The sequence below is a fragment of the Oreochromis aureus genome, linkage group 16, assembly GCF_013358895.1.
Source record: "Oreochromis aureus strain Israel breed Guangdong linkage group 16, ZZ_aureus, whole genome shotgun sequence".
NCBI classification, from domain to species: domain Eukaryota; kingdom Metazoa; phylum Chordata; class Actinopteri; order Cichliformes; family Cichlidae; genus Oreochromis; species Oreochromis aureus.
The window spans coordinates 19,266,251-19,286,767 of NC_052957.1; the positions used below are offsets into that span (position 1 = coordinate 19,266,251).

General features: G+C 40.4%; 1 protein-coding gene across 8 annotated transcripts in view; it reads left to right on the forward strand.

Annotated features, from left to right (window-relative positions):
• The first annotated feature begins 15,581 nt into the window (after nucleotides 1-15,581).
• LOC116321073 (nectin-4-like) overlaps nucleotides 15,582-20,517 on the forward strand; it is a 35,273-nt gene continuing 30,337 nt past the window's right edge. For all 8 annotated transcript variants that reach the window (XM_039600004.1, XM_039600005.1, XM_039600012.1 and 5 more), the window contains exon 1: nucleotides 15,582-16,031. In XM_039600004.1, the coding sequence (XP_039455938.1) occupies nucleotides 15,962-16,031 (70 nt within the window). In that variant the 5' untranslated portion in view covers nucleotides 15,582-15,961. The remainder of the gene's footprint in view (nucleotides 16,032-20,517) is intronic.

The following is a 20,517-nucleotide window of genomic DNA, read 5'->3' on the forward strand; positions in this document are numbered from 1 at the left end:
ACAGTTAAAACTCCAAAATTTCTGCTTGTGCTTCTTCGTGGTGAGCAGCAGATCAAACAAGTTAAAAATTATAAATGCTTTCAAGCGCACATTCAGGCCTGTAAGACTCAGACACCCAATTCCCTCATTTTGAATAAAGTATTATCAATCAATCAATATAATTGAAATCAGTCAGATGCTGCTCATTTTACATTTTCACTTGCTTTTAAATCCAGCTAGACGTCTCTCTGTGTAGTTGGCCTGCATCACTACACAGGCTGTCTTCAGAACATCTGGCCCCCTTCCTTCTTTCACATAATGGTATGATCCTAGTCTGTCTTTGCATGTTATGGGCTGCATGACGTGCACATCAAAATAAAATCCCACCCCTGCCTGTATGAACTCTCAGCTGGGCTCCCACAAATTGACTGACCACTAATAACTGTAATAGGAAATTGTCTCGTGTGATGGATATAACTATATCATGGGCCACATATGTTTGAAACTCCTTTTGTACACAGTATATTAACTTTATTATCAGGGACAGGACATTTAGTTATTTTTGAACATGTGTAAAGCCCTCAAGTATGAATTGTTTTGGCCTTTTTTGATTTGGTTCATTGTGGTCAAATGAGTCATTACAACACTAAATAATTTGTTCCAGTTTGTCTTAATCTGTCTTATAGGTTGCATCAAAAGATGCATTCCGTTGCATGCGCTCAGCAGTGACACTACATTCTTCTTACTTGCTGTAACACCACTATTTTTGGGGGGGAATAATGTCATATCCTGTGTTTGTGTTTGTGTGTGTGTGTGTGTGTATATATATATATGTATATCACCCTTTAATCACACTTCACAAAAACATTCATGAAAACACTTATACGCGAGAGGTGCTTTACAAACACTGATTACTGCAGCTTTAAGTTAAAGTTATAAACAAATATCACTGAATACAACAATCACAAGTTAGAGTGCAAAGAATAAAACAGTTTCCATTATTGAGTGGAACATAGAAAAGTCTTAGTGTTATCTGTGTGGTTACTGGTGCAAAGTGGTACAGATGCTTAAGAAATAAAAATAACCACTCACTAAAAGCAGTTGCTCATCTAGAGCGTCCCAATGTTTAATCACTGACACTGATGTGGAATTAGATTTCATATGAAATAACAATTTTTAATATTCTTTTTTCATTTGGAAAGAAATGTAAAAACCAAAATCAGTTAGTGGGGTTAGGTTAATTAGTAGCTCTAAATTGCCCATAGGTGTGAGTGTGAATGGTTGTCTGTCTCTACGTGTTAGCCCTGTGACAGACTGGTGACCTGTCCAGGGTGTACCCTGCCTCTCCCACTAAGGCTACGTCAACACTAATACGTTTTTGTTTGAAAATGCATCGTTTTCTCTACGTTTTGGCCTCCCGTCCACACTGAGACGGCGTTTTCGCTCAAGGAAAATGCAGCGTTTTCAAAACGCTCTCGGAAATGCATACATTTGAAAACGGAGCTTTCGCGTCGCAGTGTGGACAGCGAAAACAGAGACCTTCGAAAACGATGACACATGTTAGTCATATGATGCAGTCATGTGACCAATTAAACAAAGATAGCGGAGGACATTATACAGCAGTTGTTTTGTTTGTGCTCAATTTTGACAGCCCTATTAAAGCTTAATATCAGTTTGTACATGCTCCAGATAGCTTTTCTTCAAATTCTTTAATTCTTAATCGCTTTTGCAACTTTGTGCTTTTGTGTTACTCGCAGCAACAAGTCCACCTCATTGTTCGTCCATTTAAAAAACTCGGTGCTTTTCATAGAGACGTTTCAAAGAGCTGGAAAGTAAATAAACGGCAGACAGAAATGAGGCAGGCCAAATCATCTTGCGCTTCACGCCTGCGCAGTACTGGAACATAAGTGCTTTCGGCCGTTTCAATGTGGACGCACAACTCTGTTAAAACGACTGAAAACGATAGTGTGGACGTGGCGCGTTTTCAGACTAAAACGCAGTTTTCAAATTTATCCAGGCTAGTGTAGACGTAGCCTAAGACAGCTGGGATAGGCTCCAGCGCACCTGTGACCCCAAAAAGGATAAGCAGAAGATGGGTCTGCAAAGTGAAAACAAAAAATAATGCACATTCATTATAATCATACCAAAAAAAGGTAGGTGGACATAAATACTAAATGACATTTAGTTTTCTTCTGTAGAATGAAACCAAAAGAGTAGAGTGAGATATTCTTTCAGTTTCTAGGTCTCTGTAAACCCCAGGAAGATGAATGGTCTAGGAGGCGGTTTCCACAAAATGTTTTTCTCTCCTTGCCGTTCTCTGGTTTAGCTGGTAGCACAAGATGGTAGCTACAGCAGGTCACACAGATAATCCAGCTCCTCCAAGATGGCAAATCCACACATGCTCTTGCGAGAAAGCTTGCTGTGTCTCTGAGCACAGTCTCAGGAATGTGGAGAATATATGTGCATATATCTGACCAAACTGTCAGAATCAGATTGCATGAAGGTGGCATGTAGTCCTTACATCATTTACTGAGATTTGTGCTCACAGCCCAGCATTGACTTATCGTTGCCTGTCAAACACACCTGTTGTCACTTTCATTTCATATCTCTGAAGTTTCACTGATTTTTGTGTTATAATTTGACAACAAGTGTTCCTTTCTCTGAGCTGTGCACTTTTATCAAATTTTGGACAGTAGCAACAAAAACTAGAGGCAGCATAAGTTTTGCATAAGTAATCTGATCAGTCAGATTAGTTACATTCTGTTTCCATCTTTACTGTGATGATGACACAATTTCCATGACAGTGAAGTAAAACCACTCAAGCTGTTTTTCGATTTATCTCTGTGTCTTGTGCATGCTGCGAATACATGAGTGCTTTAAATAGTCCGCCTGTGACTCACAGCTTACCCACACTTTGTAAAAGCTCATGATGGCATCAGTCAGTGTACTCGTTTGAACCATTTACTCACGCTAGCAGTTCTAAACATCTCAGTTGCACTGAGCTATCTTGGTTTCTTCAGTAATAACTTTATGGCGTTATTAGAAGCTACATTAACTCGCTTTCCCATAAATTTCCTGTTTCTCTCTTCCAATTCTGTTTTTCCCGCACGTGTGCAGCATAACAACCCCACACTCAAGCGCGTCCTTGTTTGAGTGTGTGGCACTCCTCGAAATTGCTTCAATGGTCACTTCTGTGGGAGAGACAACAAAAAACAGAACTGTTATAATCATGAACTGAAGAAATACTAATGAAGTCACAATAATGTTTCACATATGTTTGCATCCTGTGATCAAACTGTTTATGTCTCATGGCTTCAAAGAATAATTTGACTTCAAATCAGCAGTATCATCTTGCAGCTGAGATTAGTGTGACTGTTTGTGTATTTTTAAAATATCTCTTAATAAAATAATTTTAAAAAATACTTAAAGCAGTAATTACACAAAAGAAGACAAAAATGAACTCCATGAGCAGCTGATACCCACAGTAGATCTGTCTGGTGAAGGACATGTTTATTTTTTCTTTAGACAGTAAGTCACCACTGATGACACACTGGACACGATGACTGTTAAATGCTCACGTAGCTAGGCCAAAAAGAGAGCTGATTGTGGTGGTTGCAGCGTTGCCATACTGGGTACTCTGTTTGCCAAAGTACCAATGAGCCACCTCACATCTGCAGGAGGCGTTGAGCCAGCAGCCGTGGAGGTAGCAAATAAATCCTCTCTTTTGTACACCAGGTGGGAAGATTGTCCTTCACGTCTGTGAAAGGCTCTAAGAGATATCTCTGATCTTCTGATTGGACTAGGTCAGGGGTCTGCAACCTTTTACACCCAAAGAGCCATTTGGACCCGGTTTCCACGCAAAAGAAAACACTGGGAGCCGCAAATACTTTTTGACATCTAAAATGAAGATAACACTGTATATATTGTTTTTTATCTTTATGCTTTGTGTGAACAACTAAGGTGTGCTGCTTATGAAATCCATGAAGTGCTACAGAGAAAATTAAATTGTGTTTATGTAATCAACACATTTTGAACTCTTAAAGAAATATAACAAAAGGAAAGACACCAACCTGAACTAAAATGATCCATGTAGCAAACAAAAACTGTTGTGAGCCGCCACCCTTATATCGCCTTTGGGCTGTTGGAGCCTTGACCTGACTTTTAAAAAATAATTTGAAAAAAGCTCTGTGCTGCTGAAAAATGAAAAATAGATATTTGCAAAATTCTGCCTAAATATGTATTTTACCTGGTTAATGCGTGCGGCGGGGCGTGGTTTGCAGCGCCGCTGCAGGGGAGGCGGACGCACCTGAGCGACACCGCAATCACGCCGCCGCTGCCTTTACGTCTGCGCTAACTGTGCTGTTGTGTTGTTGGTGGTGTATGTCGGGCTGTGAGCTGAAAAGCTACAGCCGGCTGTATGCGTACAGCAACCGTGTGTGGAAAAGTGCTCAATAAAGAGATTCTCAAAAGCATGCTCATGGAAACATCGTCGGGTCTGCCGTGATTTGTTTACAATAGGACTTCTGCTCCTGAACCTCTGCGCACAGAGTCCGCAAATCGGGGATATACGAAGTCAGTTTATGCAGGACTGTAAGCTGTCATCTGTCAGGCGTGAACGGTGTTTGTCTTTAACATAGTTCACGGTGGAGAACAGCTGCTGACATAATGTGGATCCGAAGATCCATAATTGGCCTACCTGGGGTTGAAAGTCTCGATAAATGCATGGCGTTTGGTGGGTATATACCGGCTTCCGCGAGTGTGACGCTTATTTTGAGCGATGAAAAATAATAGAATATAATTTTATTTTTATATTTCAATATCACAATAATCTTCCAATTTAGAACTACGAGTTAAAAAGAACTAACATAAATAAAATACACTTCAGCTAAATACTTCTAATTTATTTGCCCAAACCACGCGGAGCCGCACTATAAGGACTAAAGAGCCGCATGCGGCTCCGGAGCCTCGGGTTGCCGACCCCTGGACTAGGTAAAGATGCACGTGTATCTGCAGTCATTTTTCAGGGTAACACTGATTAAATGAAGAGTTCAATTTTTGCCATTAAAATCATCACTTCCAATGACAAACAATCATCCTTTATTGGGTACGATAGTTAAGAAATTGCCATTGTGAGGTTTTAATCTAGTCCTCCTCTGCCAGGTAATCTGTGTCAAGCAGTGTTGGGCAAGTTACTTTAAAAAAGCAATTAGTTACAGTTACTAGTTACTTTTTCAAAAAAAGTAATTTAGAAACTGATTTACAATATTACAAAAGTAACTACTAATTACTAGGAAAAGTAACTATTGTATTACTTTATCACAAGCCTGATACCCGCAGGCCTGACAGCAGGAGTTGTATCACTCCTCCTGTTTTTTTACCGGGAGACAGGGTTTACACTGCAATCTGCCTTTGGTGGCTTTTTGGCAGCATCTGTGGCATACAGCAATTGCCTCATTGTTCTGATGCACAAAAGAAAACTACACAACTACAAATCGACTACACTACACAGTAACTACACACTCCAAAACATGCAAAATGTCACAAATCTCTTACATTTCAAAACTCTCTCTCTCTTACTCTTCCTAAACAACCAAATGCCATATTACCATATAATTTTTTTTTTTGGTCGACATGGTCAATTTTCCCACCAATAGGAAAGGGTGGGGTTTTTTTGTTTTCCTCACAAGCGGAGAATGCGTTCAAGTGCTTTCCTTAGAAAATGCATATTTTACCGCTTCTTCCTGCAGTAAACATGATGATAGTATTCAGGAATAAACTTAGTGTATATTTTGTATCATAACTCTGGTTTTAAATGGCCTATCAACACAATTTAACAACTGGTATATAGTTTGAAGTCCATGCAGGGTTGTCTTAGGTTGACATCGTGTTGTTGTGTCATCTTAAATTGATTGGTTGTTGGCTGATCATGTAATTGGTTTACCATGATTAATTTATTCTTCCTCAGCCAATCAGCAGTACTTGTGCGATTGTTTCGCCGCCCCTGGCTCCCAGTAAGCTGAACATAGCTTCAGCCATCTGTGTGTTGAAAAATAGTAACGTGTCCGCACTGCTTTTTCTGATTAGTAACAGTAACAGCGTTGTAATGATAGAAATAGTAATTCGTTAGATTACTAATTACTGAAAAAAGTAACGGCGTTAGTAACATTAGTAGACTGGTCACTGCTCTCTAAAACTTGTTTTGCCTTAGTGCACACAAAGATTAAAACTTAAAAGCTAAGCTTAAAAGTGAGCACTCTCCATTATTGCCCTTAGGGAAGAGCCCACGCTACCTGTCATCATTTGTTCCGTGATCACCTTCTGCTCTCCTGGAGGACAGTGTGACATTATGTGGTCCTTGTTCACCTCCAGCACTGCTAGTCAACAGTGGTCCATGTCTTCTGTCATCTTCTGGTTCATGATCATCTTTTGCACTACTGGGAGATGGTGGGATATCATGTGGTCCGTGATCATCTCCAGCACTGTTAGTTGACAGTGGTCCATGTCTTTTGTCATCTTCTGGTGCAGGATTATCATCCTGTCTCCTAGATGGTCCATGATCATCTTTTGCACTACTGGGAGATGGTGAGATATCATGTGGTCCTTGAACACCTCCAGCACTGCTAGGCGACAATGATACATGCTTTCCATCATCTTCCGGTCCGTTACCATCATCTGGTCTACTAGATAGTCCATGATCATCTTTTGCACTCCTGGCAGATGGTGAGACATCATGTGGTCCGCGATCATCTATTGCACTGCTAGCTCTCAGTAGGACACGCTCACTGTCTGGTGTGTTGTCATCATTTGGTGTGTTATCTGGTCTCCTAAGAAAACTGTGGGACATGCTCCCTGTCATTATTTGTGGTTAAAACTAACAAACAAACAAACAAAAAAAACCAAATATGCATATGAGAAAGTACATGTGGGAAACTGTTCTAACATCAGTGGAAACATTGTCAGTCATCATTGCCAGGGAAAGTCCTCAGCAGGGTAATTTTGAGCAGATTGAAGGATGCTGTCAATCCCCTATTGAAAGACCAATAACCGGGTTTTAGAAGAAATAGATCGTGTCTCAACAAGAGCAGACATCCCTTTTTGAGTGCAAGCTTGAAGAAGGTGATTCTTCCACTTACCTAGGGAGTATTATCATTTTGGGGAAGGCTTCTTTGTTTTACTTTTTGGTTTTGCATGACTTGTCTTAATCTTTCATAGTTTTGTTTTTAATATTTTATAGCTGTGTTTTTAATCCTTACAGCTGTGACTGTTATTCTAAAAGTGCAAGAGAGCTCTAGTCTCTGCAAGAGGGACAAGAGCTGAACAGCTCTTAGTAAAAGGGACAGAGTCTAGACCTCTGCCCAGCTTTGGTGAGTAGCGACCCAGCAGGATGTTTTAGACTAAGTCGGTGTTTGTCGGGACAAGTAACTGCCACTGTTTCAACCTGTTCAGCTTAGGAGATCAGCTTTCAAAAGCATGGGATAGAAGAGGCCGTTTCAAGTGTTGGGATGCTGATGGCTCGTGTCACTTTTAAGTGGACTTCTATTGGACTTTTATGGGGTTTTTTAACAGACTGTACATGTGGGAATTTTCGCTTATGTTGTTGACCCTCTGCTGAACTTTGTTAGATAATATTTTCATACCTTGTTGGTCTTATTCTTTTTCATTTTTGCCCCCTGGCCAAGACTGTTTGATATCTACTGTTTTTTAAAATATATTTTTATTGTAATTTATTTTTTTCGCATTTTTAAAAGCAGTCTCTGCTGTTTGATTGGCTGACCCCACATTGCTCTCCACCCAGTAAGATGGGTTTGTGCCTTCTCTCTTGGTCCACATTATCATCAACAAGCAGAGAACAACAGACACTAATGTAAAAAAAAAAAAAAAACAGTTTTCTTTTTATGGCTTAAGGACATCTGGAACTGAAGAATACTTAGGAAACAAACCAAGTTCAGAATCTTGGAGGATGACAAAGGTTACTATTAGTAAGACACAGACCTTCATCAACAGCTTCCTAAGGAAAATTTTGAAGATTTACAGGCCAAACAAGATCCACAGTCATAACCTGTTGGAAAAATGCAAGGCAAATAAAGGCAAATACCTTCAGAGGAAGACACACGAAGAAGAAAATGGAGATGGACAGGATATACACTGAAGAAACCAGGCAACAACCTCACCAGACAAGCTCTCGTAAGGGAGGAGACGATGAAGCAGGCCAAAGAATATATGGTAAAGAGACCTCAAAAAGAATACATTTGCCATCAGATTGAGAAAATGGCTCAAGACTGGCTCATCAAAGGTCCATACTCCAGAGAAGGGTTAAGTAATATATGTGCTTTCTCTCTGATTAATTTCTTTTTTGTTTTACAGCATATGTACGACCTGTTTAACTTGCACTGAGAACTTTGACCACATGTTTTAGGTTAACACTCACAAATTGCAAACACTACACTTGGATCCCTGCTATATGTTTTACCTCTTTTATTTATGAAGAAATAAAAAAACATTTTTATTAACGCCCCTTTAAAGAAAATATGCTTGAAAATTAGAAAAATTTAATATTTTTCAATATACAGAAATGCAGGTAAATGTTAGAAGTACCTTAGAAGATATCCAGAATTATAAAAGCACCATGCAGCAGCCCCAGTGACATTCAGGAAAACCAAAACATCAAAAAAGGCCCAAGCAGCAGAGCATGCTCCTACATGGACACAAGAATGAAGAATATGAGACTTTCATGGTATTTACTTTCAAATTTTACATTTGGATGACTTGGAAAGCATTCAAATAGCATGTAATAACACCTGTACCTGTAAACATACAAAAACTCTGCCATAATGACAAGTATTAGGCACAGAAATAAACGAGACAACTTGATACGACCATGAACAGAACCCGTCACAAGTTTTAAGTGGTGGAACTGACTTGAATAATATAATGTATTGCATGAGTGGAGCATGTTATCCATCAGTCATTCATTTCTATGTTTGATGCTGGCTCTTGAGTAAAACGACTACTTCTTTCACACTGTCTGCTTACCAAGAATTTCTAACCACTTCATTTGGATGTGGGTGGAGCACCTCCATATGGAGAGTCCATCATTTTACTCCAAGTCTAGATGTTTAAGTTTATTTATTTCATTTGATTGCAGCCAACAGAAATCAGAATGATACAATATGAAAAAAAGTTTGGAAATCAGAAACAAATTGAAAAAGATTTGGACAAACTGCACAGCTCAATCCAAGCTGACCTCACCTGATGCAACATGCACATAGAGCTGACCGTGTTTTCTTCCATATGCATTAGATGCTTCACACTGATAGAGGCCATTTAGATCAGAGGTCCAACTCAGCAGTTGTAATAATAATAATAATAATGGATTGGATTTATATAGCGCTTTTCAAGGCACCCAAAGCGCTTTACAATGCCATTATTCATTCACGCTAACATTCATACACTTTGCACCCTCTATTTTGACACCAGGCTGTGGCAAAGACTGACCAGATCTGGAAAAAGACGAACAGGCTCAATGTGAAATGCACAGAGAGGGCCCAAATTCAAATAAATTTCAGCTATTTGGCTACGTTCACACTGCAGGCGAAAGCACATCAAATCCGATTTTTTTGACCCTATGCGACCCATATACGATCATGGTATGACAGTGTGAACGGCACAAATCCGATATTTTCAAATCCGATCTGGGTCACTTTCGTATGTGGTAGCCTACTGAATCCGATACATAGCTTATGTTTTAGAAAGCGACTGCTGTTTTAATAGTCAGGTCGCATTAAATCCGTCTTTTACGTCACTGACACAAGACAGACGCCAATTATCAGCTCCGGAGAAGACATCGTGAACGCTTCCTGGCCATCCAGTGTAGATGTCAGTGAAACTGTTGGGAAGACAACGTGAACATTTTATTTGTACTGTATAATCTGCAGATTCTGACAGAAATCTGCAACTATCCTTTGAAGCACCGCTCCTCTCTAAAACAGCAATAAGGATCATTATTAGGTTATTTACATTATTATGTAAATAACAAAATAACTTAAAGCAAAAATTAAAGTGTAAAGTGTGTTGTGTTAGTCCCCGAAGGGAAATTACTCCTCTGCATTTAACCCATTCACCCAGTGAAGCAGTGGGCAGCCACCAATGCAGCGCCCGGGGAGCAGTGTGTGGGGACGGTACCTTGCTCAGGGGTACCTCAGGGTAGCCGTTCAGTGGAGTCGAACCCCCGACCTTCCGATCATGGGGCAGACACTCTACCTACTGAGCTATCCCTGCCGTTTCCCTTGACTTTACTTTACTTTTACACTTTTACACCTTTTGCTTTTATATTTCTCCTTGGAAATATGAAAAATGGAAAAATGAGTTTCCCTCCCTGCTCTAGAAGATGGGCCTAGCCTAGCCACTGAATATCCACTTATTATCACTGTGATCCACAAAGAAATGATCAGTCACTTTGACACAAAAGTTCATATTACCTCCCTGCATTAGTTTGAGGTCTCAAGCAAGTGGACAAAAACAGGACTTCTGTGGAGTGATTTGGAAGTTGTCCAGAGCTGCACCTGGAGATGACCTTGAAGGGGAAACTTCAAATCACTGGCACAATAATGATCTAATTAGGAGAGACTGTTTCATGCCTGTGCTGTCATTTATTGCATTTTTATTGCATCTAATTTCATTTTAAATATCTTTGGACAACACATGTCCAAAGACAACACATGTCCTCTCACCTTGCACGGGGACAGTGTCTTTTTTCTTGCTCTGAATTGGACATGGAGGTCACATCCTTTGGTGGGAAAATTTAACTCCCAGATTTGCGAGTGCAAAACAAAGAATTACGCGGGCAGTAAATGCTACAGCCCCGGCTTTGTACATGCAGATAAATATTGCGCACAAATTTTTTTTATCCAGGTCTGCTGGTGGAGGAAGGAAGGCTCTTGAGAGAGTAATGTTAACAGGATGTTTCAAATATGTCCCTTTGAGAGGGTTTCTTTCCAGGGTGTTTGAGTATATATTTCAACATGTGATGAAATTCGGGGGCTGACACTGGCAGAGGATGCGTGACCGTGTAGGAGACATCTTTGGCCCCACACTGCTGCGGTACCTGGAAGCCCAGCAGTACCGTCTGCTTTTCCAATTACCCCCTCTTTTTCACTTATACTTATACAGCCCTGACCGTCAAAGGAAGGTTTTAAGCTTGCTCTAAATGACTGCCATGTGACTGAAATGCGGACACGTGACTGACCTCTCAAATTGGATTGTTTCACGGGAGAGGAAGGTGGGTGTCTGGGCCAGGAGAAGATGTCTGCCTGTGATAAGGGTTTGAAAATATGGCTAACACATCCACTGCCAAAATAGCGGCTTTGACATAGAAAGTGCCCGGCTGTAACAATCGGGGGAAGAGCCCATTGTGCTGGAAGCAGGAAGCCACAGCCTCAGATGAGAAGTCCATGTGTGGGGCTTCCCTGTCACAGCTGTGTGTGTGTGTGTGTGTGTGTGTGTCTCATGTGCCAAGAAAGAATGAAGCAGAGGTGGCAAGCGGTTTCCACTGAGCTGCTGGCCTCGCCTCAGAGACACATCTCGTGACCTCCCTGCCTTTGTATGGTGTTGGGTTCGTGTTGATAGGCAGACATGTGCGTGTGTGCTCACATGTGAGTGGACGCAGAGTACGTGGGTCTTTTGTTTGCTTAAGTATTGTTTCCTCTGAAGTTGGCCTTACAAAAATGTGTCTTTATGTTGGTGATTGTTTTATTAGCCTTTGCAGTTGTGCATTGTAAGCATGAGGAAAGCTCTGGTGCGCTTGGCTGCTTGCACCACTGGTGTTCAGCTTTCCTTCTTAAATAGGAGATCAGTGTGGTACACGATCACAAGGACAGTGAATAAGTATGAAGGAGATGCTTGTGGGGCGGTGGAACATGTCTTAAATTAGTCAGACAGTTTGCTATCTGTCGTTGGCAGGAGTGTGCATATCTGTGAGACTCATTTTTGTCCATACCATGGAGGACCTGAGATGTCCCTAGAGAAGTGGCGTCTGATACCCAACCTGACATATAGATACAGACAATCAGGCACACGCAGGCTGTGTCCCAATTCAGGGTATGCACGCTTGAAGTACGCACACTACGCGGACTGTAAAACATGATAGTTGGGCTTCATTCCTGTACTGAACAGTCATTTCAAGATTAGTTAGTAAATAATAATTAGCTAATGTTATTCATGAGACTAAAGTCATCTCACTGTGGTAATGTTAATATAATATGGACAATATTATATGTATTGTCAGATATATATATATATATATATATTTATATGAGCTTGAACTCTGGGTCAAAGATGCAAGTAGCAGTTATTTATATTTCCTATCACCTTAAATCTTCACTAAAAGACAAGTATCTCTGACAGTGTATATATAGATGTATTATATATAAGAGACAAACATTGTTCTTTCAATATGTTGGCATTACTAAATTTGGCTCAATGCTTATATATATGTGTAAAAAGAAAATGTACGAGCTGTGATAACTGTTTCTGATAGAATGAAGATCAGACTGATATATGAAATATTCCTTTATTGGGTGAGAAAATCAGACCATGTCATAACTGCTTTAAGTCATACAGAATAGATATCAGAGGCTTAAACAGGCTGACTTCTGCTAAATGGGTCAAACTGGGCAGAAAGTACACAAACACATAACATCCTTATAGAATATGATGTAACACTATAGATCAACTTACCTCAGAATATATAAAGCATATAAACAATTACAGCAATATGATGCAACAAACACAGCAGTACTACTAATCCAAAATACTCTAAGCTTCATAGAAGTGAAACAAACATTTATTTTTAGCTCCATTCTGCTGCTGATACATACTTTAGGTTTCTGAACATTAAACTTGTTGCTGCCTTTCATAGTGTGTAACTTGAAGGCCCTGAGTACTTTCTCCCACACTGAAAACACTGGAATGATCAAATTATTTGAACATTACCTAATAAGACTGATTCAGGACAGACGGTTATTTTAAACTTTTCTAGCAGTCCTTCACAAACAGGGAACAGTCTGTCTATTCTCTCCATCTGTCAGCTGCTGCTGGCTCTTCCTCCTCCTCTTCCTCACACACTGCTGAGTTTGTCCTGGTGGATCATCAGGGGTGCAAAGCCTCACAGATGATGTGCAGCAGTGGGTCCCTCAGTCTGTCCTCACTCTGGACACTTGCAGTTGTCACACATGGAAATCAAATGTGTGATAAGCTGCAGGATTCAAACACAAGTGTAACTTATAAATACATGGTCATACTTTTATTCCACAATCAGAGAGAAAGAAACAGAGAGAGAGTGCAGGACAGACAGACAGGTGACAGTCTCAGGTATATACACTGCTACAAAACAGCACAAGAGAAGGAGGATTTAGTGTTTGTGTTATTACGAGTGCTAAACAAGAAGAGTTCCCAGATGGTCCAGTGGACACATGTGTGACTGCTGTGATTAAAGCATCTTTCTTTCAGCTTAACGAGTGAACCGTCAGCTCGTTCAAACACACGTTAAAGTCCGTTTGGCTCGACACCACCGAACAGAGGCAGCAATATAACATAGCTAACATTAACAGTGCAGTGAATCCTGCTTGTGCCGTCATATTCAGGACTGCAAACCGAGCAGCATCACTGACTTTCAGCTTGTTGTGTTTGTGGATATATGACTGACTTTAATTATCCATAAAATCATCACATTCTCTGTAAGATTAAGGTCAACTATATATATATTTAGAAGTAGAGGCTTTAAAACCAAGTTACCGCTGAAAGTACAAACATCACTAATGTCACATAACTTTGCCGACATGTGGCCAACAGTAATGTTTAAATGTTCTTAAACATTCGCACATAAATAAGTGACATAATATTCAGTACTTACTTTTGACAGTTCACTCTTCGGCCGCTCCCTTCTGCCGTATTTTGCGGTAAAATTATCCACACCCACCGCCGCGCTATGGATTGTGGGATATATGGAAGCCATGAAGCGTGCACCGGACCACGCTTGATATTTGGGGAAATCGACGGCGCATTTGGAGTATGCATTTGAAGTACACTTTGAATTGGGACAGCCGTCGTCTCGTGGCGGTGACGTAATCGCACTTGAAATGCGTACTTCAAGCGTGCATACCCTGGGACACAGCCATTGGCCGTTTATCAATGCCCAAGTACGCGAGTACGTACTCGCGTTCTCGGTGAGTACGTACTCGCCGAGAACGCACGGGAGTACGTACCCGCCGAGAACGCGAGCGCGGACTCGCGATATGTACAATTGGAACACCTGCGTACGTGATGATGTCACAGGTCCGGAGTTTCTACTGCCGTCCCCTCTTAATTTAACTGTGAGTAACATGTTGTGAAGCTTAACTTTAATCACAGCCAAACCGGTTTACTCAGGAACAAATAAAACACTGAAATAAACCAAACATTAACATTTAGAAGTGATCTAAGTGACTTATATATCATTTTTAACCTCAGTAGTGAAACCTCTATTAATAAAAATAGTGTACATGTACATACGTGTACATACCTTAATAAAAACAAGCAGGTGAGATGTTAGAACGCTTTTATTTCTATTCTAGTGGACACTCAATACTATAGACGGGCGTTTATCAATATGCGTACTTGTGCGTACTTGCGTTCTCGTGTACTCGTGATACGTCATCAGTCGGAGACCAAGTACTGTTCCAATTCGAAGTACGCATCACGCCGAGAACGCGAAAAAGTCCCGGATGTGTTCTCGATCCGCCCATTTTATCGAGCATGCATCGGTGTAGACTTGGGACAGCTATATATCCCAGAATGCATTTCGTCCAAAACTCAACAGCGGACTCCCGGCACATCGTCCCCCCCTCCCCTCCCGCCCGCTTGCGGTCTTCTCACTACTCAGGTTAAAGAAACCCCAGCAGCTGTCTATAGTATTGAGTGTCCACTAAAATAAAAATAAAAGCGTTCTAACATCTCACCTGCTTGTTTTTATTAAGGTATGTACACGTATGTACATGTACACTATTTTTATTAATAGAGGTTTCACTACTGAGGTTAAAATGATATATAAGTCACTTAGATCACTTCTAAATGTTAATGTTTGGTTTATTTCAGTGTTTTATTTGTTCCTGAGTAAACCGGTTTGGCTGTGATTAAAGTTAAGCTTCATAACATGTTACTCACAGTTAAATTAAGAGGGACGGCAGTAAAACTCCGGACCTGTGACATCATCACGTACGCTGGTACAAATCACGAGCCCGTGCTCGCGTACTTGAGAATTGAGAAACGGCCGACGAGTCCGTGCTCGCGTTCTCGGCAGGTACGTACTCCCGTGCGTTCTCGGCGGGTACGTACTCACCGAGCACGCGAGTACGTACTCGCGTACTTGGGCATTGATAAACGGCCAGACAGCTGCTGGGGTTTCTTTAACATGAGTAGTGAGAAGTCCGCGAGCGGGGGGGGGGACGATGTGCCGGGAGTCCGCTGTTGAGTTTTGGACGAAATGCATTCTGGGATATATAGCTGTCCCAAGTCTACACCGATGCATGCTCGATAAAACGGGCGGATCGAGAACACATCCGGGACTTTTTCGCGTTCTCGGCTTGATGCGTACTTCGAATTGGAACAGTACTTGGTCTCCGACTGATGACGTATCACGAGTACACGAGAACGCAAGTACGCACAAGTACGCATATTGATAAACGCCCATTGAGAAACGCCCCATGAATTTGGACTGGACCCTTGACTCCTCCCAGCAGGTCCGTCACCTTAAGAAGGGTTAAGTTTCTTTCTCACACACACGCAAGGGGTTTGAAGCGTCCAAAATGCTGTAAGTTTAGAAACGTGTTCCTAACTCGTTCACTGAACTCAACCCTGGTGTGCATGGATAGCCGTTCCCAGGAAAAAGAAGAGCAAATGGGTGGACTTGTTTGTGTTTTCGGGCGCAGTTATTTCGGGAGAAGTTCAAATGCAGCGTTTTTTTGTAGCATCCTGCCTGACGCTGCTGGCTGTTATCCTGCGGAGCAGCGATACTAACGGTATGTAGAAAGTTTTTTTCTGTATTCACGCATGCTGCACCACAACATAGCTCATGTAACTACAGTCATAGATTAAAGGGCTAACGCTAAGAAATAGGGATGGGCGCAGTATTTGTAGGAACACTGTGGCCCTTTCTCAATTCTCAAGGTTTTTTTTATTTTTTATTATGGAACAGTATACAGAAAACATACACAACGAACAAAATTAACATAGGGGGTGTAATATAATAAGTCATATACATTCAAATAATTTGTAATTAGTACAAATAGTAATACTTTTCATAGCCTTTTTATTAAGTGATCCACGAATCAATTTTATGTAACATAAAGTATCATTATTGTAGTGTTTAAAATTAGGCTTTTGGCTACTGTATTTGCATTTGAGAAAATATAATTTAGCTAAGATAACTAACAACAAAATGTTCTAGCGTGTGAACAGATCCAGAAGAGGTGCTGCACAGTCTCAGGATGGCGTCCACAAAATCCACAGTTCACATTTATGTCCCTTTTGAACTTTGTCATATAATGATTAGCAGGATAATATTTATGAAGTATTTTAAATGAAACTTCTTTTACTTTATTTGTTACCAGATACTTGTTAGGAATTTGTCACTGACAAAGGAATTCCAATAAGAGATCACATGTGGAACAGATAGAGATTCTCTCTGGAACAACTGATTCACTAAAACAATCCTTTTCTCATCCAACTAGAAAGACATAATGATTTATTTTATGCACTATGTTCCTATATTTTCTGATATTGTTCCAAATGAAATGCTTACGGGGTGTAAAGTTGAGTTTATATATAAGGGACCAAGCTAATAGAACTTGTTTGTGAAACATCGAAAGGTTTTCTGGAAGCTTATCTGTATTATAATCACAACCTAAGATAAAACTTAGACCACCAAACTTAGAGAAAATGTAGTGAGAAATAAAATTCCAAATGGAGACCGGATTTTTAAGAAAATATTTTGCCCAATTAATCTTGAATGTATTGTTTAGAGTAGTGAAATCCAAAACATTGAGACCACGGTGTTCATAGTCATTCATCACTACACCTTTTCTGATGTAATGTGTCCTGTTTTTCCAGAGGAAGTTGAAGAGCATTTGGTCAATATCCTTACAAGTTTTGCTGTCCACATGTAGAGAAATTGCTGCATAAGTCAGTCAACACAGACCTTCTGCTTTTGAGACCTATACCCTCCCGCTTAAACGTAAATCTCTCTGTAACCACTGATTTAATTTGGTTTGAGATTTTTTTAATAATTGGGGGAAAATTTAGTTAAATTTTATTTTATTTTTTTATCTTTGCAGATAAATATGTTGCTTCATTTTTAACCGTTATACTATAAATACTCTGAACATTACACTCTTTGACAGGTAATAATTGACATTTATTTAAGTTTAGCATTAATCCAGAACCTTTTGAGAAATCCTCTATAACTTGTAAAGCAATTGGCACCTGGCTGGCATTTTTAAGAAAAATCGTGGTGCCATCTGCCAATTGACTGATGACAATCTCTCTGTCTGCTGTTTTTATACAATTCATAGGGCTATTCGAAATATGAGAGGCAAGAATTTGGGTGCAAAGTAAAAAAAGATAAGGGCTAATCGAGCATCCCTGGCGTACACCTCGATTAAGACTAAAACGAGAAGTGGTGCCATTTTTCATTTTAATAGAGCTATTTGCATTGGAATACAGAGTTTTGATAGCTTTGCAGAAGATATCACCAAAACCAAATTTCTGAAGTGTGAGAAATATAAATTCATGCTCAATTGAGTCAAATGCTTTATAGAAGTCTAGGAGAAGGATAAATCAGTCATCAGATATTAATGCTGAGTAGTCCAGAATATCCAAGACGAGTCTAATATTATTGCAAGCAAGCAAGCAATTTATTTATATAGCACTTTCAGATCAGCCCCCAGCTGAACACAAAGTGCTGTACACTTGACATGCCAAAATGATACATTGAACATGTTAAAAAATAAGAAAAATAATAATATAAAATAAATAAAATATATATATATATAAAAATGATTATTAAAATGACATTAAAATAAATAAAATTAGCACAAATAGCAAAGACAATAATAAAATAGTTTAAAAAATGATGATGAGAATTACATTTAAAACAATAAAATCAGCACATTAGATCAAAACAATAAAATCAATAAAATCAGGGTCAGACTGTGTCATATGCCAAGGAGTAAAAATGGGTTTTAAGACGTGTTTTTACAGTGGACAGTGAAGGGGCCTCTCTAATGTGCTGGGGCAGATTGTTCCACAGATTAGGAGCAGCAATAGAGAAGGGCCTGTCCCCTCTGAGCTTCCTCTTGGACCTGGGTACCTCCAGGAGCAGCTTGTCAGCTGACCTGAGAGACCTGGGGGGTGAGTAAGGATGCAGAAGCTCAGAGAGGTAAGTTGGGGCAAGAGCGTTTAAACATTTAAACACAAACATGAGGATTTTAAAATGAACTCTAAGATATACAGGCAGCCAATGGAGTGAAGCCAGGATGGGAGTTATGTGCTCTCTTTACGAGTTTTGGTTAAAAGTCGTGCAGCAGAATTCTGGACCAGCTGCAGACGAGAGAGAGAAGATGCTGACTAACTCTACAATACAGTGCATTACAGTAATCTAGACGACATGAAATAAAAGCATGGATTACCGTTTCAAGATGCGGCCTGGACAAAATAGGTCTTATCTTTGCCAAGCGCCTTAAATGATAAAAACTGGACTTGACAGTAGCCCTAATTTGACTGTCTAATTTAAAATCACTGTCCATCTTAAAACCCAGGTTTGTAACAACAGATTTAAAATACTCTGCCAGGGGTCCCAAATCAATAGCAGAGGGTTCACAAGGTCCACTAGGACCAAACAGAATCACCTCAGTTTTGCTTGAATTACACCTTAGAAAGTTTAGGGACATCCAAGATTTAATGTCTTCTAGACATGCTAGAAGTGGCTTAATAGAGAAGGCCTCTTTCTGCTTCAGAGGCAGATAAATCTGACAGTCGTCAGCATAGCAGTGGAAGGATATTCCATGCCTTCTGAGGATGGTTCCCAGGGGCTGTAAATATAATGAAAAAAGCAGAGGCCCTAAAATTGAGCCCTGCGGGACCCCAGACTGAAAAGTGGCAGAGGAAGACTCATACCCTAAAAAGTTAACACTAAAAGTTCTGTCACAAAGATAAGACCTAAACCATTTCAAAGCAGTACCACAAATGCCTGCAAGATGGTGCAAGCGAGACAGTAAAATGTTGTGGTCTACAGTTTCAAAGGCAGCTGTTAGGTCAAGGAGGACAAGAACAACATGATTACCAGAGTCACAGGTAAGGAGGATATCATTAAAACCTTTAAGAGTGCTGACTCCGTGCTATGAAAGTTTTAAAACCTGATTGAAAGACCTCCAGGATACCATTCTCATTTAAAAAATCCATCAATTGGCAATGTACAATTTTCTCTAAGATTTTAGACATAAAGGACAACTTGGAGATAGGTCTGTAGTTAGCCAATACAGTGTGGTCCAGGGGCAGGTTTCTTAAGCAAGGGTTGTACTACCGCGTGCTTAAAATTAGCAGGGACTACACCAGATATTAAACTGCTGTTTATAACAGTAAGAACAGCCTGGCCTATGCTAGGAAAAATCTCCTTAAAAAACTGTGGTGGGACAGGATCATTTGGGGAACCAGAGGGCCTCAGGTGGCTGACCACATCCTCTAAATAAGAAAGGGACACAGGCTCAAACTGGTTAAAAACAGCAGAGCAAGGGATCAAGACAGAGGGGTCAGACTCAGGGGAAGAAATGAGAGCCCGCGTGGTTGCAACCTTCTTAATGAAAAAACACATAAAATCATTAGACAGTTTATGAGAGGCCTCCAAAACAGCCACTTTGTGGAGCATTTAAGACTGAGTCAATAGATTTAAATAACACACGTGGATTGTGACTGTTGGAGGAAATTATCTTAGAGAAATATTTTCTTTTAGCCTCTTTGACTGTATCCTGATAGAGGCGCCAGCAGTCCTTTAGGATTTGAAGAGACACCTGCAGTTTGTCCCTCTTCCATCTGCGTTCAGCTCTACGACACTCCCTCCTCACAGCCCGAGTGGCGTCATCAAACCAAGGGTCAGTTTTAGCCTTGGGTTTCCTGGTTTTTAATGGTGCCACAGAGTCCAGAATAGTAAGGCAAGAATATTGAAACCAGGAGCTGAGGATCTCTGTGTCCAAGGGAGTACGATCGGCGGGGATAGACAGCTGGTTAAAAGAAGTTGCGAACTGGGCAGCAGTGGAAGGGTTAATAATCCGACAGCGGCGAACAGGAGTGCTGGTTTGAACTGTAGTGCGTGAAAACACAGCATCAAATAATACAGCCATATGGTCAGAGAAAGCAGTGTCAGTCACTTCCATGTTAGACACAGGTAGACTGTGTGACAAGACCAGGTCTAGTGTGTGTCCGTGTTCATGTGTGGTACCAGGTACGGACTGG